The sequence below is a fragment of the Bos indicus x Bos taurus genome, chromosome 25 (assembly GCF_003369695.1).
Source record: "Bos indicus x Bos taurus breed Angus x Brahman F1 hybrid chromosome 25, Bos_hybrid_MaternalHap_v2.0, whole genome shotgun sequence".
Taxonomy (NCBI): domain Eukaryota; kingdom Metazoa; phylum Chordata; class Mammalia; order Artiodactyla; family Bovidae; genus Bos; species Bos indicus x Bos taurus.
Genome location: NC_040100.1, coordinates 25,971,316 through 25,985,949, shown reverse-complemented (window position 1 = coordinate 25,985,949; position 14,634 = coordinate 25,971,316). Strand labels below are relative to the sequence as shown.

The window sequence follows — 14,634 nt, the reverse complement described above, 5'->3', positions numbered from 1 at the left end:
CTTCAACATCAGTCCCTCCAATGAATATTCAGGACTGATCTCCTTTAGGATGGACTGGGTGGATCTCCTGGCAGTCCAAGGGACTCTCAAGAGTCTTCTCCAACACCACAGTTCAAAAGCATCAATTCTTCGGCACTCAGCTTTCTTCACGGTCCAACTCTCACATCCATATATGACTACTGGAAAAACCATAGCCTTGACTAGACAGACTTTTGTTGGCAAAGTAATGTCTCTGCTTATAAGAAAACATAAATATTATGCAATTCGACAAAGGTATTTTTAAAGAAAACAATTATCGAGTTAGGCTCTATTGCCGTAATGGTATGGTATACCCTACAAGTCCTGGACATAGTCAAGGATTTGGGCAACAAGAGAGCAATATTCTAACATGCACCTCTTAACATGCATCACATATCTCAAATATAGTGGCAAGCATGGAAAAGACAGTGAGTTTCATATTCCACACATGATTTTCAACAGAGATATTACCAGAAATATCTTTAGCGTATTCTCAAATTAAACACGTGACCCCCCACTCCAACCCTCTTAAAAAATACACCTAAGAGAAACCTAAACTTCTTGGTTTTACTTTTAACTTTACCAACACAACTATACTAAGACAGCAACTGGATTTTTAAATGGACCCTGATTCCTTTCAACATCTCCAGTAACTCCTCCAGGACCTATAGTCTTAGGCATCCTGGGGTAGGAAATACACTAGTAACACCAAATTGGTGAAGAAACATACTACCTGTAATTAGTGATAAAATATGTATGGTAAACCCTCCTACCTAAACACTGGAACTTCTTTTTCAGAGTGTTCCTGAAACAGCCACATCCTCTCCTTTGTTGTTCAGTCGCTCAGTCGTGTCCGACTCTTTGTGACCCCGTGGACTGCAGCATGCCAGGCTTCCCTGTCCTTTACCATCCCCCAGAGCTTACTCAAACTCATGTCCATTGAGTCAGTGATGCCATCCAACCATCTCGTCCTCTGTCATCCCTTTCTCCTGCCTTCAGTCTTTCCAGCATCAGGGTCTTTTCCAATGAGTCAGCTCTTCCAATCAGGTGGCCACAGTATTAGAGCTTCAGTATCAGTCCTTCCAACGAATATTCAGGACTGATTTCCTTTAGGATTGATTGGTTTGATCTCCTTGCAGTCCAGGGGACTCTCAAGAATCTTCTCCAACACCACAGTTTAAAAGCATCAATTCTTCAGCGCTCAGCCTTCTTTATGGTCCAACTCTCACACCCACACGTGACTACTGGAAAAACCATAGCTCTGACTAGATGGACCTTTGTCGGTAAAGTCTCTGCTTTGTAATATGCTATCTAGGTTTGTCTTCCAAGCTGTCTAGCTTTTCTTCCGAGGAGTTGCTACTGCTGCTGCTAAGTCGCTTCAGTCGTGTCCGACTCTGTGACCCCACAGACGGCAGCCCACCAGGCTCCCCCATCCCTGGGATGCTCCAGGCAAGAACACTGGAGTTGGTTGCCATTGCCTTCTCTGTCCAAGGAGCTAGTGTCTTTTAATTTCATGGCTGCAATCACCATCTGCAGTGATTCTGGAGCCCAGGAAAATTAAGTCTGCCACTGTTTCCACTGTTTCCCCATTTATTTGCCATGAAGTGATAGGACTGGATGCCATAATCTTAAGTGTTTTGAATGCTGAGTTTTAAGTTTATGTGTAAGTATCCTCCCTACATAGTTTTTTGAATGCTGGAGTGTTAAGTTTATGTTTAAGTATCCTCCCCTACTTAAACATAAACAAATAAGGTCTCATAGATATATCTCAAAAAACATGGACTCCTAAATCAAATAATTGGAAAATGAAGATACTTTTCACAAAAACCACATTATTCTTTCAATTGTAGAAATATTTATTAAATGAAGTCAGTTTGGGGTAGTTACTGAAACATACTAGTAAGCAGTAATCAAGAGCCAGGAAACACTGTTCCCACTGTGCTCAGCAGGAGCCAGAAATACACTGAGGTATCTAAAGTAGCCGTAAGTTTGAGAAAGCTATGAAACAGTTCAAAATCATCACTTAAGCCACTTTAAACTCAAAAGGCCCATACAAACTCAAAAAGCCTATACAAACCCTATCTTTTTCTTCTAGTACATTTTACACTAAACACACAGGTATCAGATTGATTTAAGTGGTATAAAATAAAAACCTTACAACGATAGAAAAAAATCAGTTTTTAGATATGAAGTTCCTTAGGAGAGAGCATTGACCCATTCTGAGAAATTTATAGTGCCATAATTCAAAACAGTACCAAAATTTCATGATAGCTTAATACAGTATATACATTATATAATGATACAAAATTTCATTAATTCATATCTGTTTAGATGATATGTATGGTCCTTTTTTTTTTACATACTTCAAACTATTACACTGGCGGAGTCAACCCTTTTCAGGATTCCCCCAATCCCTTTAAATCAAAGATACATGCATACTACAATAGGGGAGAAACACAATGCAGCATTCAACTGATGTTCTTGTAAGAATTAGTTCTTAAATTCCAACTGTATAATCAAAGTTAAGCAAGGTACAAACTACCTTTTAACCCACCCCGTCTGTATTTAATTCCACTGCACCTTCTCTACAATAAATGCGGTCATCAAGATCAGATTATTTTTGCTGGCCCACAATTTCAACTGGTATCAAATTCTAAGAGTGTGACTTATAAGATATAGAGAAAAACAACAAATTTAACAATTATATGAGCTTCCAGTCATATATCCTCTGTGAGACTTGACATAAATGTCCTTTATGAAATTTTTATAAGTAACTACACACATATATACACATTGTGGTACTTAGAGTATTAGAAGAGAAAAATGAAATTTGAACTTGAGTCTAGGTACATGTGCGTAGTCAATTCTAAAACTCTTTGAGGAAGAGATAAAAGAGGGACTTTCTTTAAAATTCCTAATTTGATTCAGATGTGGCAACATAAGTATCATTTGTACAGCACTTGATAGTTTTGAAAGTAATTTCCCAAACTTTATCTTTAACCCACACAACCCCATTATGTTAGGAAAAGCAAGAATTACCTCCTGAGGGACAGCTGGTAACGTCAGTACAAAAGACCTCTATCTTCTCATGCTTAGTACACTGCTGTTTTCATGACACCAGCCTCTCAAGACAAATATTTGTAAAGAAAAAAAACTAAAAATGCACACATTCTTAAAAGCAAATATATCTTAGAGAAGAATCTAAAACACTCTCGTTCTATTTTTAACTCCTCCAGTGTAACTGTACTAACAAGTGGATTTTTAAATAGACTAAAAGAGGGGGGAGAAGAACACTGTAGTATAAGTTTTATATCTTCAATAAGATTACAATAAAAACACAGGGAATACTAGCATTATAGAAGCTATGCAAGATAGGCCACTTTAACTAAATAAAAAGATACAATCTTTATTAAACACAAATTTATCTTTAATTCCAGTATTTTCAAAAAAAGAAACAAGATACCATATATTAAAATGATCTCAATATTTCAAATAAGGACAACTAATCATTTCTAACAGTCAAAAGTCTAACTCAAGTCCTACAAAAACAACACAAACAGTGCCTCAAGGTAGATTTCTCTATAAACCAGACACTAAATCCCAAGTTTCATTACCTTACTTTTGGGAAACCATTTTCATTTTTCTTTACATTTACCAAAAGAATAGAAGGACAGCAAGAAAATCAATCTTTTTAGAAAAGAAAATCCAGGATGTGCTTTCCGATTAAATATGTATTAATTCATCTTTACCATACTGTGTGATACCGGTAATCATCTTTGAATCTTTTTAGTCATCTAATCAGAAGAGAGTCCCATTATACAGAGGACAGAAAAAAGTCTGACATCTTTCCTCAAATTAATAGATTTTTCTGCTTAATTTCTGACAAATCCCAAGAAGTCAACATACACTCTGTCATTAGGGCAATGAGTCTGAATTTTCAGCATTAGAATCAAAGCAAAGAGACTAGAAATAAAGTGATATAATTTAGACAAGGATTCCAGGTCTCATGTTATCAGGAATATAAACTACAAAGACCTTCAAGAAACAGAAATAGCAAGAGTCATGAGATGTTCCAAAGAACTAAATATTACAAGTTGAAAATTAAAATTCCAATCACACACACACCATATACACACATCTTTTAAAATCAGATTAAAATACTAAAAAGAAAAATTTTCAATTAAATTTAAATAAGAGGGAAGTTTTTTAATTCAAAGAACTTCAGCAGTAAAAAAATAAAATAGTTGTCACTGCTGTCAAATATGGAGGAAAAACTAAAATATATCACTATATAGACCAAGACACGCTTACTATTGAAGCCTCTTGACTACTCTGCAGGAAGGTATTAATATAGATAGTACCCAAAAATAAATATATACTAAATACTAAGCTTAACATTTTTTTTAATCTTTGTAAATATACATATAATTCAGCCACTGCAGAGCCTACAATAACTTTCTCGTGGACCTATAAGAGCACTGTCAAGGTTCTTTATTGATTAAAAAAGGTAAAGGAAAAAAAAGTAATGCCTTTCCTAATTTTTAAAGATACAGCATAATTTAGGAAACTCCATACCAAAAAGCAAATTACAATTCTGATATCAGAAACCCCTTTTTTTTGGCGGGGGGGGGGGGGGGCTCCAGGCTTGTGGGATCTTAGTTCCCCTACCAGTGATCGAATCCAAGCCCCAACTGTGAAAGAGCTGAGCCATAACTGCTGAACCGCCAGGAAATTTCCTGGAAACTCCTCTTTTGAAAAAGATTTTAATAAACACAGAAAGTCTGTAAAAGGTTTTTACATAATAAACAGGAGATTTCAGACATACTATCAATAGCAACATTAACTTCCAAAGGAATGATTTCTAATAGGGATACAATCTCCTTTTTTCAAAAGGTGTGAAGATTACTATGAAAGAAACTTGTTGATCTTGGAATTTGGGGTTTCAGTCATTCCCCAATCAGTAGGCATACAACTGGCAAGAGGTTTGTTTTCTCAGGCCTTCTAATGGAAGGCCAAAAGAGGCTCAATCCAGTGCTTAACTTTTTCGTGATTAGACTACTTAAATAATGTATAAACAGATATGGGATAAACTGTCAGTGTGTAAACTAACTGTCAGTGTGTAAACTAACTTGAAATACGTGAGAAGAGACTTCCCTGGCGGTCCAGTGGCTATGGCTATACACTCCCAATGCAGAAGCCCCGTGTTCAACCCCTGATTGGGGTACTAGATTCCACATGCAACAACTAAGATCCAGGACAACCGACTGAATAAACATATTTTTTTAATAAATAAATATGTGAGCAAAGTATTTCTTCAAGATGGATAAAACTCCATGGCCCTAGTCTGATCTGGCCACCTGAGCCCACTAGAACACTGTCCCTTTGAACTTGTTCAATCAACTTAATGAAGTTGCTGCCTCAGGCTAACCAGGCCACTGTATAAGGAACAGTTTCCCTCAAAATGTCTCCTACAGTAACAGTGTTCTAAGCCCTGAAGTAAAACTCTGAACACAAAAATAAACTTGCAGAATTCCATTTTCACATATTTAGATGAGAAAGAACACTCAGATTTAGAGCCTTTACTATTTATTGATGCATTAGTAGGGAAGGAGGGATACAGAGGGAAAACCATTATGGACAAGATACACAAAAAACTCATACAGTGAGTATTATTAGAGAAGTTGTTAGAGAAGGCTGCTGCTTCTCACTGAGGGGGTGGCAATTAGGCTGAAACAGCATGAAAACACCCAGGTCAGGCACTCTGAGAAGAGCAATCTATGCGGTAGCTACACGCAAGAACAGGATATTCAAAGGCCCTAAATAAGGCAGAAATTAGTCTGGGGAGTGCTTTGGGGCAAGTACACAGAAGCAGCAGAGAAAATAACTCACACTCAGCCCTCGGGGATTTAACTAGTTGGGGGAACAACAAAAAAAAGATTGAAGTGCCTAGCACAGTTAGCTTTCACTGTAGATCTGTAGCAAGATTTGGAAAGAAGGAGTACAGAGGGCAGAGGCAGGGTAAGGATCTTAAAGGAAGCACAATGCTTACATTAGAGACAGCACAAGAAACAGTAGGTGCAATTTGCCACAGAGAGGTCTGTGAACCTGTACCTCACAGGAATTATGTTTAGCCAACAAACTCAGAAGAGCTCCTGTGTGTCCAGGACTCAAATGCCTGAAAAGGTTAACAGTAGATCCATCTGAAACTACTTTCACAAAGCTCTTCAGAGATCCCAAGTTTGTTTACAGCAAAAGAGGAATAACAGAAATATATTGAAGATGATAAGGTTATCAATCTGAAGAAACCATAAGTTGGTAATAAATTACAAGATAATATTCAAAGATTTCCTTTCTATAATAACTTTAAGGCAAGATCCACGTGTACAGTCTGCCAAGGTTCTGTTCTGGTTTGGTCTGGTGGTGAGGGTGGGACAAGGTGCAGTGGGAAGGGAAGTTATCCAGCTGCAAAGTCATTGTGTATCTGTATCTTGATCAGGGTCATGGTTACACAGGTGTATGCATTTGTGAAATTCACTGAATCTACACACGGATAAATTTTTTCTCAAAAAAGTAAGAAGCTCAGAAAAGAATTCAACTAAGAGAGGAAAAGTACAATCAACTAATACAAGATGGAGCAGAAATAACATAATAAAAACATACATGGGACTTCCCATAATAAAAACATACATGGTCCAGTGGTTAAGACTCTGCCTTACAATACAGGTGACTAAGACCCCAGGTGCCACAGAGTAACCAAGCCAACACGCCACAACTAGAGACCCCATACCCTGCAAATACTGAGCCCATGAGCTACAAGTAGACAATCCACGTGCCACAATGAAAGATTACACATGATGCAAGGAAGATCCTGCATGCCACAACTAAGACCCAAGGCAGCCAAATAAATAAATGTATTTTTTAAATGTACACACACCTGAAACTAATATGCTGTACGTCAATCATACCTCAATTTTTTTAAAAACCAAGAAAAACACAAATATCTCCATAAAAATTTAAGAGGTTATACTCTACATTAAAAAAATTAACAAGCTGGAGTATTTCATACAGGAGTTAAATCACAAAATGTCTGCAGTCTTCACTGTTAGACCTCTATACAAGAGAGAGTATGTTTTACTTTGTAGTCCCCAACATAAAATGGATTTTAAGAAAACTTTAAGACAACCAAAGACAGGTAACCAAAAAAACAATATGAAAAGATACCAAACAAATGATAGCTAGTGTGAATCCATAAAGAGAGGTCCACTGAAAACTGTCTCAGGGATTTATTTTAGGTTTCATTATTAGGATTGGCAAAGAAATGCAAATAAGCGAGTACCAAGCAATGAAGGCAGGAAAGCCTAAATTTTAAAGTTGTGAGAACTCAATGTTCACAAAAAACATCAGCAACACTCCATTTTATATATATGATCATTCCATATAATGTAACTGCCCTAACCTGAACTGAATTGTGAACAGGTTTAAGGATCACTCTAGTGATCACCCTCAATCAACACCAAATAACAAATGAGGGGCTTTTGCTTTTGAAATTTCCATATACTGAGCTGAATACCTTTGTCTGAATTTAAACCATGAATTATAAACAGAGTATTCAGGTCCTTAACAGTCTCTGTCTAGTGTTCAACTGCCTCCTACTGGGGTTACACTTACATACACACAATCACACACACACACACACCAACAATCCTCAATTATGCCACTTCCATGCTGGTAAAACTTCAATGGCTCCCTAAAGTCTTTCCAAACACATTTCCAATATGATTCAAGAGCCACAATACAGCCCCACTCCAGCTCTTAAGCTTCACTTCTTATTTGTATCACATTTCACAAATACCCCATCCTTCTAACCAATCTGGGAATCTTTTTTTTTTTTTTCCTACCAAAGACAGCCTGTATTTTGCCATTATCTACCTCCTTCTATTTTTGAGATCCCCTCCAAATTTACTGTCAAAATAGAACAGATGAATTTCATGGCCCCGCCATCCCCCACTCAACTGTATGTATAGCTTTCCCTCCTCTGACTCTCCAGGTTTTAAACTGTAAATCACATGTAAAAAGAATTATATCAAGAACTGTATCACAATTAATATCCATATAATGCTCTACCTTTTACAAAGCCCTTTCTTATCTCCCGTACCAACCAACAACCTCCTTAACGACAGTGGCTCTATTAGTTATAAAAATCCCTACAGCATCTCTATTTTCTGAAGCAGAATATTTTCATGGAATTAGAATATTTCAGTCTCTGTCTCTTAATATTTAAAAAAAACCCTTCAATTATACTCCCATCTTAAAAAAGGACCAAAAAAGAAGAGGGAGAAGGGTTCAGTTTAAAGACACAATTATTTCATAAGGAATATATTTTATTCTATAATTAAAAAATAAACTTTTCCCCTAAATTAAACACCCATACATAATCTCTGAAGCTCCTTAATGTCCTTGAAAAAAATGTGGTACTGAACTGGCAATCTTTAAATTCTGTCCAACTAAAGCTCTATTTATAGTTGTAAAATGTACTTCAGTCTATCGTGCTCTATGGATATCCGACAGTACAGGTTCATAAAAGGCTGAAACAGACAACTCTAGTTTCAAAAATCCAGCTTCTCACAATGCCAGACATACTAGTTTCTGGCTTTTCCATTTTCACAGGCCTCTTCCCTATCTTCTGGTCTGTGACAATAGAGAATGAAGGGATTTGTACTGTGAGAACTTCAATCTGTCTACATTTTACCAAAAGTGGAAGCTGTTTTTAATATACAGTTTCATCTTTTTAGTATTGTAGAAAGATCTTAAGTTTGAGCACAGTAAGACACCAATATATGTCTGTTAAATAAAGTCTTAAGACTCCCGAGTGTGGAAGTAAAATTATATGTTTTGGGTTGACCTGAACGCTTCCTCTTGTTTGTTGAACTACTCTGTATTTCACTCCAATGTCAAATTAATCTTGTCATCTGGAGTATTAAAATGAACAATGTAATTATACATTGAATTTTTTTTTTCTTGGCTGTACCGCAAGATATACAGGATCTTAGTTCCCTGACCAGAGATGGAATCCATGCTCCCTGCAGTGGAAGCCCAGAGTCTTAACCACTGAACCGCAAGAAAAGTCCTATATACACTTAATTTTTAAACAAATCATTCTGATCTCTATCTTGACTGGTGTACTTAGAAGATTACTTTCCAAAATAAAGTCAAGAAAAGGAGAGACTGGTCAGTGGCAATAAGACCACCCATTTGCCTAATCATTCTTAACTGTTAAAGAACAGTACAGTAAATGAACCCTGTAAGACACAGCTATAAAAATGCTTTCTGCTAAGATGTATGCTTTTAGCAAAGGTGGGCTTGCTCTGTTGCCACATGACACAAGTCTACTCAGCCACCTGGAACACTTCCTGTCAACATGTATGAAGTATCATGTGTGGCCATCACTAACTGAACAGTTTCCAGACTGACGAACACTGAAAAGAAACCAACCAAAAGTCACCTTTTTAAAATCCTGCTTTTTAAAAAGTCTAAATTAAGGGAAAGAGAACCAAAATAATAAGAGGACTGGCACAGAAAGGCAAATAATTTTTTAAAACCAAAATGATTCTGATGAACCATAAGGAATCTGCTTGCATTTGAAGGTGCTGAGAGAAACGAACCCCCATTTAAACAAGGGGGAAAATTGACCTCCATTCTCTCGGTTAACTGGAGTCTTTCACCCTCTAAAGTGAAGAGGGAACAGAATAACAGCAACCTCAAATTTAACTCATGAAAATTTATGACTTGGCAAACACCTGAGTTTTTTTTATTGGCTATTTAATAAAACAACTAGGTAACCGTGCAAAGAAATCAAGTTTTGCTAAGGTATATTGTCAGTACTTTTCTGTTCTCTCCTCTGAAAAAGTATTTCCAACATCCTAATCAACTCATGGGCTGTCAAGGTGTCTCAGTGGTAAAAAAAAAAAAAAAATCCACCCACCAATACAGGAGACAGGGGTTTGTTCCCTGGGTCAGGAAGATCCCTTGGAGAAGGAAATGACATCCCACCCTAGTATTCTTGCCTGGGAAATCCAACAGACAGAATAGCCTGGTATGGACACAGTCCCTGGGGTCGCAAAGGAGTGGGGACTAAATAAGAATCAACTGTAACCTAGGCAGTAAGTTCTGAGACTTTGTAACAGAGCACAGCTTCAAAGAATACACAGCCTACCTGACATATAGCCAAGAAATAAAGTATTTAAAAGAAGAAAATAGGAATAAAATTAATAACCCATGTATATATTTCATAACTATATAAGCCACCCTGCTTCGTATCAGTTGAATGAAGCCAGGTGATCTCAACCCATAGCTGCAACTATGCTACTGCATTTATTCAGAGCCACAATCTACAATTTATTCTTTTCCAGAAACTCTGTGAAGGGCACTTTGGTCCTCTAACGGGATACCATGTACATTCTTTTACATATGCTGACCAGAGTACTGAAAAATAATGGAAGATCTGTCAAAGACCTCTCAAATGTCAAATCATACTCATTTATCATGTAGTCAATAGGTGGAAAAAAAAATTAAATTTACACATTACAACAAGCACATAAAACAACTAAGAATGTCAATTACAGATTTTTTTTTAAAAAATACCAAACTAGTTAACTGATTTTATGTGAAGCATGCACAAGCCCTAAAGAGTAAAACTATGCTTTCCAAACTTTAACTACTTAACATCTCAATTCTAGGCTCAAGTATTAACTTTTAAAGTCACCTGTTCTCAACAGACACTGGATTTGGAAAGGCATATTAAACAGAATAAGATGCGTACCACTCATTAGCCAAAAGATTATTTTTATTTTTCTATCAAGTCTTAAGTGTTACATTCTAACATCTTACTAATTTCCAAACACTGCTGGAATTACACATACCATTGAGAAGCAAAAGTCATCCCAACAACCTGTGTGTCTAACATTTATCTGCCGAGTTCCTGGGTAATCATAATACATGTGTGCGTCAAAGTATGAGAGCACAATGAATCAACTAACCCTAAAATATTACATACGTTTAGGGAGTTCTTCTAGGCACTGGGCGAAGTTCCAAAAGTCTATTACAAGCACTTATTCAGTAAGAGAGGTAACAATAAATTAGTCCTAAATAAGGTACAACTGCTCCATGATTAATCAGAAAGACATGAAAATTAATTTTTTTTTTAAAGTCAATGCTCCTTAAGGAGTTCCGTGGTAAGGATTCCCGGCTTTCACTACCCAGGCCCAGGTTCGATGCCTAGTAGGGCAGCTGAGATCCTGCAACCAGCGTGGGGAGGCCAAAAACAAACAGGGAAAAAACAAAAAACAGTCGATTTTCCAAATATCCACTTCCAGCTAGGCCCCAAACCTTTCTAAAATCAAAACAAATTCTCTACTCCTCCAAACGAGTGTCCGCTCAAGTGTCCAGGTAGGAACTGCTCTCCGCCCAAGTAACTGCCCCTGCACTTCACTCTTCAGCACCAGGGTCGGTCGGTCCCCATTAACACAGTCACAATCTCGTCTCACAACTAACCCTGTTGTCAGAGTAAAGACTCGGGAGTGGTGGGTGTTTTTTTTTATTTTAAGATTAACACGTGGGGGGGGGGGGGTCACAATAGAGATCGCTGTTAAGGAAAAATCTTTCACGTGGGGGCTGAGAGGGTGAGGGATCGGGGAAGTTAATGGATAAACAGGGTCCAATGCTCTCAAGATCCCTCAAACTCAACGCCCAACTTGAGGGAAAGGTGGTAAGTCAACCCACCCCCACAACCTGGTCCCCCTTCCTTCACCCTCCTGAACCCAATTCCTAGGCCAGTGCCTTCTCCCAGAGCACCGGGTTCTCGACTCCTGCCCCCGAACTCAAGCGCAGGGAAAGGGGAGGCATTTAGGCCTCGCCTCCCAGCGGCCTTCCTCCCCCGGCCGGGGCGGGAGGGGACCCAGGAAGCCGCGCCCGGTTTTCAGTGGGGGGGCGGGGGGGGTGTGGAGAGCCTAGGCCGCGCCTCCCACCCCAGCGGTCCTAGGCCTCGGCCCGCCCGAGGCGGGGCCCGGGGTCGCGGCGGCGGGCTGGGCGCCGGCTCACCTACCTGGGTTGCCAGTCATTCCAGCTCCGCGGGTACTTGGTGCCGCCGCCGCCGCTGCTCAGCCGAGACCCCGGGGCTCTGCGGCTCATTACCTTCCCCGACACGACATGGCCAAGCGCCGCCGCCCGAAGAAGCGCGAGTCGCCGCCCGAACCGGCCGCCGCCGACACTCCGCTCCGGCCCGGGGCTGAGGAGGAAGCCGAGCACCAGCAGGAGGAGGAGGCGGCGGAGGGCGGGGGAGGCGGACGGCCGTTCCGGGTTCCGCCTGAGCCCGCAGCGCAGGACGAGGAGGCGGGAGTGCCGCTGCGCGAGGGAGGCGGAGGAAGGGGAGGCGACTTCTCTTCCAGGGCCGTCTGCGGCCCGCGACGCCCGGGCCCAGGAGGAGGAGGACAGCGAGCAGGAGGCGGTGGCGACGGCGCCCCACGTTCACACAGCCACTGCTTCCCCGCCTCCCGGCTCCGCCCGCCGCGCCGCCGCTGCCGCACGGCATGCTGGGAGAGAGGGGCGGTGCCGGCGCCCGCCAAGCCAGGGCAGAGGGGCGGGGTCAGATCAGAAGGGCGGGGCCTGGGGCGGGGCCGGCGGGGCGAGCCGACTGTCCTCCGGCTTCCTGCGCTAGTTGCAGCTCTCCGCGGACCGCGCTGAAGTCCAGCCCCGCCGCGGGGGATCACGGGAGAGGGGATCTCCGCCACCACCCCCACACACACACCCTCCCACTTACGCCCGGGAAAGCACCTGACACCCCTGAGGACCAGGCAGTCAGGTGTAAACCGGCCACCAGTCAAGAACCTGCGGTGCCCTTGAGGGGGTGGGGGGAGCTAGGGGGCGCGCGTGCACGCACACGCACACACACACGTGCCTTGAGGGTTCACGTGTGTCCACGTTCCTCACCTTCTACGGTAAAAAGTGCAAATTTTTTTAAAACGGGTTGATCTCCACCTACCCTGCCTCTACCTGAAATGTGCCCATAGAGTCATGACACCCTGACCATTTCTTCTCATTGCAAGAAAAAAAAAAAAGTAGGAAAAGCTAATTACTAACGAGCACCAACCCCGATCCCCTGAAACGTGAAATATTCCCTATCTTCTCACGGTAACACTTGCCCACTTTCCCCACCAAAAAGAGACTGGAGAGTGGTGGGGGTGGTGGACAGCCTAAGCACTCTCTCCCCCATTGCGACAGTCCTCCGAAAGCCTTCAGTAAATCATTTGATACGTAATGAGAATGCCATGTACAATAAAATTTCAGCAAGGTGCACATCAGACAGGTAACAGGAGTTACATTTGGGGAGGTTATTCAAATGGATCTTACCCCTCTCTGCACAGAGGGTCTTAACCTAGTCTATGTTACAAGACGAAAGTCTATATATTGCTTGTGTGATTAAAAATGGCTACCAAACAAAGTTGAGATTATGAGATGTTACTCATCCTCTTTCCGCTCCTTCCTTATGCCCACCAATCCCTCATAAAGGTACGATCCTGCCAGTTGTAGAGGATGGAAAGTTAGATTTTCAAATGCACTTTCTCACCCCCGCCCCCACTCCACCCATCCAGGAAAAAAGAAACTCCTCTGAACTGGGGCTGTTTGACTCAACCCAGAAATTCCCACTAGGTCAGACCTAAGTATGGTCACCCACATGCGTAAAAAAAATGTTGTTGTTGTTGTTGTTGTTTTCTAAATAAAATACCTGTGTGAAAAGAAATACATCTGGAAATTTGCCCTGGGTTCCCCCATACTTACTTGAGGAACGATCCCACTGTTGTAAAAGCGGGCCCTACTCAACCCCCGTCCAAGAAATTCTGGAAGTAGGGGTCAGAGAGATCATCTATTCAATATTATTAGAAATAGCTAAAATTGCTATCGGAGAAGGCAATGGCACCCCACTCCAGTACTCTTGCCTGGAAAATCCCATGGACGGAGGAGCCTGGTAGGCTGCAGTCCATGGGGTCGCTAAGAGTCGGACACCACTGAGCGACTTCCCTTTCACTTTTCACTTTCATGCATTGGAGAAGGAAATAGCAACCCATTCCAGTGTTCTTGCCTGGAGAATCCCAGGGACGGGGGAGCCTGGTGGGCTGCCGTCTATAGGGTCGCACAGAGTCGGACACGACTGAAGCGACTTAGCAGCAGCAGTAGCGGCAGCAGCAAAATTGCTATGTTTGCTCAGTCTTCCCTCTCTCCAACATCCTGCAAGCCTGTCTCACAGTCTGACTAAAAAAGCCCCCTCGCCCAAAGCCTTTTCTTAATTCTAAATTTTGAGGCTTCCTTGTACGTGTTTTCCTCAGATTGTTTTCTTTTTGTGCTCCAGGTGAGTTCCTGCCCTCCTCCTCTATGGGACTCTCAGACCCGTGAGCAAATGGCTGATGTAGCCAATTAATCATGTTGATTTCCTTCAACAGTTGATTGCAACAGTGGTTCAGTGACCAAATTATGTCAGTTGTTCAAATTCCAAAAGGATTTCCAAAAGACTAATCAGTACCTTAGAACTGTGAGAAAAATTTCGGGAGTCCTCTAACCTTTTCA

The 14,634-nt window shown here is 41.1% G+C and overlaps 1 protein-coding gene across 2 annotated transcripts in view; it reads right to left on the bottom strand.

The window, feature by feature from the left end:
* Positions 1–12,569, bottom strand: part of SMG1 (SMG1, nonsense mediated mRNA decay associated PI3K related kinase) — a 99,342-nt gene extending 86,773 nt beyond the window's left edge. The window contains exon 1 of one of the 2 annotated variants that reach the window (XM_027527242.1): positions 12,119–12,569. In XM_027527242.1, the coding sequence (XP_027383043.1) occupies positions 12,119–12,204 (86 nt within the window). In that variant the 5' untranslated portion in view covers positions 12,205–12,569. The remainder of the gene's footprint in view (positions 1–12,118) is intronic. The other variant, XM_027527243.1, reaches the window with a different exon arrangement.
* Between the last annotated feature and the right edge of the window lie 2,065 nt (positions 12,570–14,634).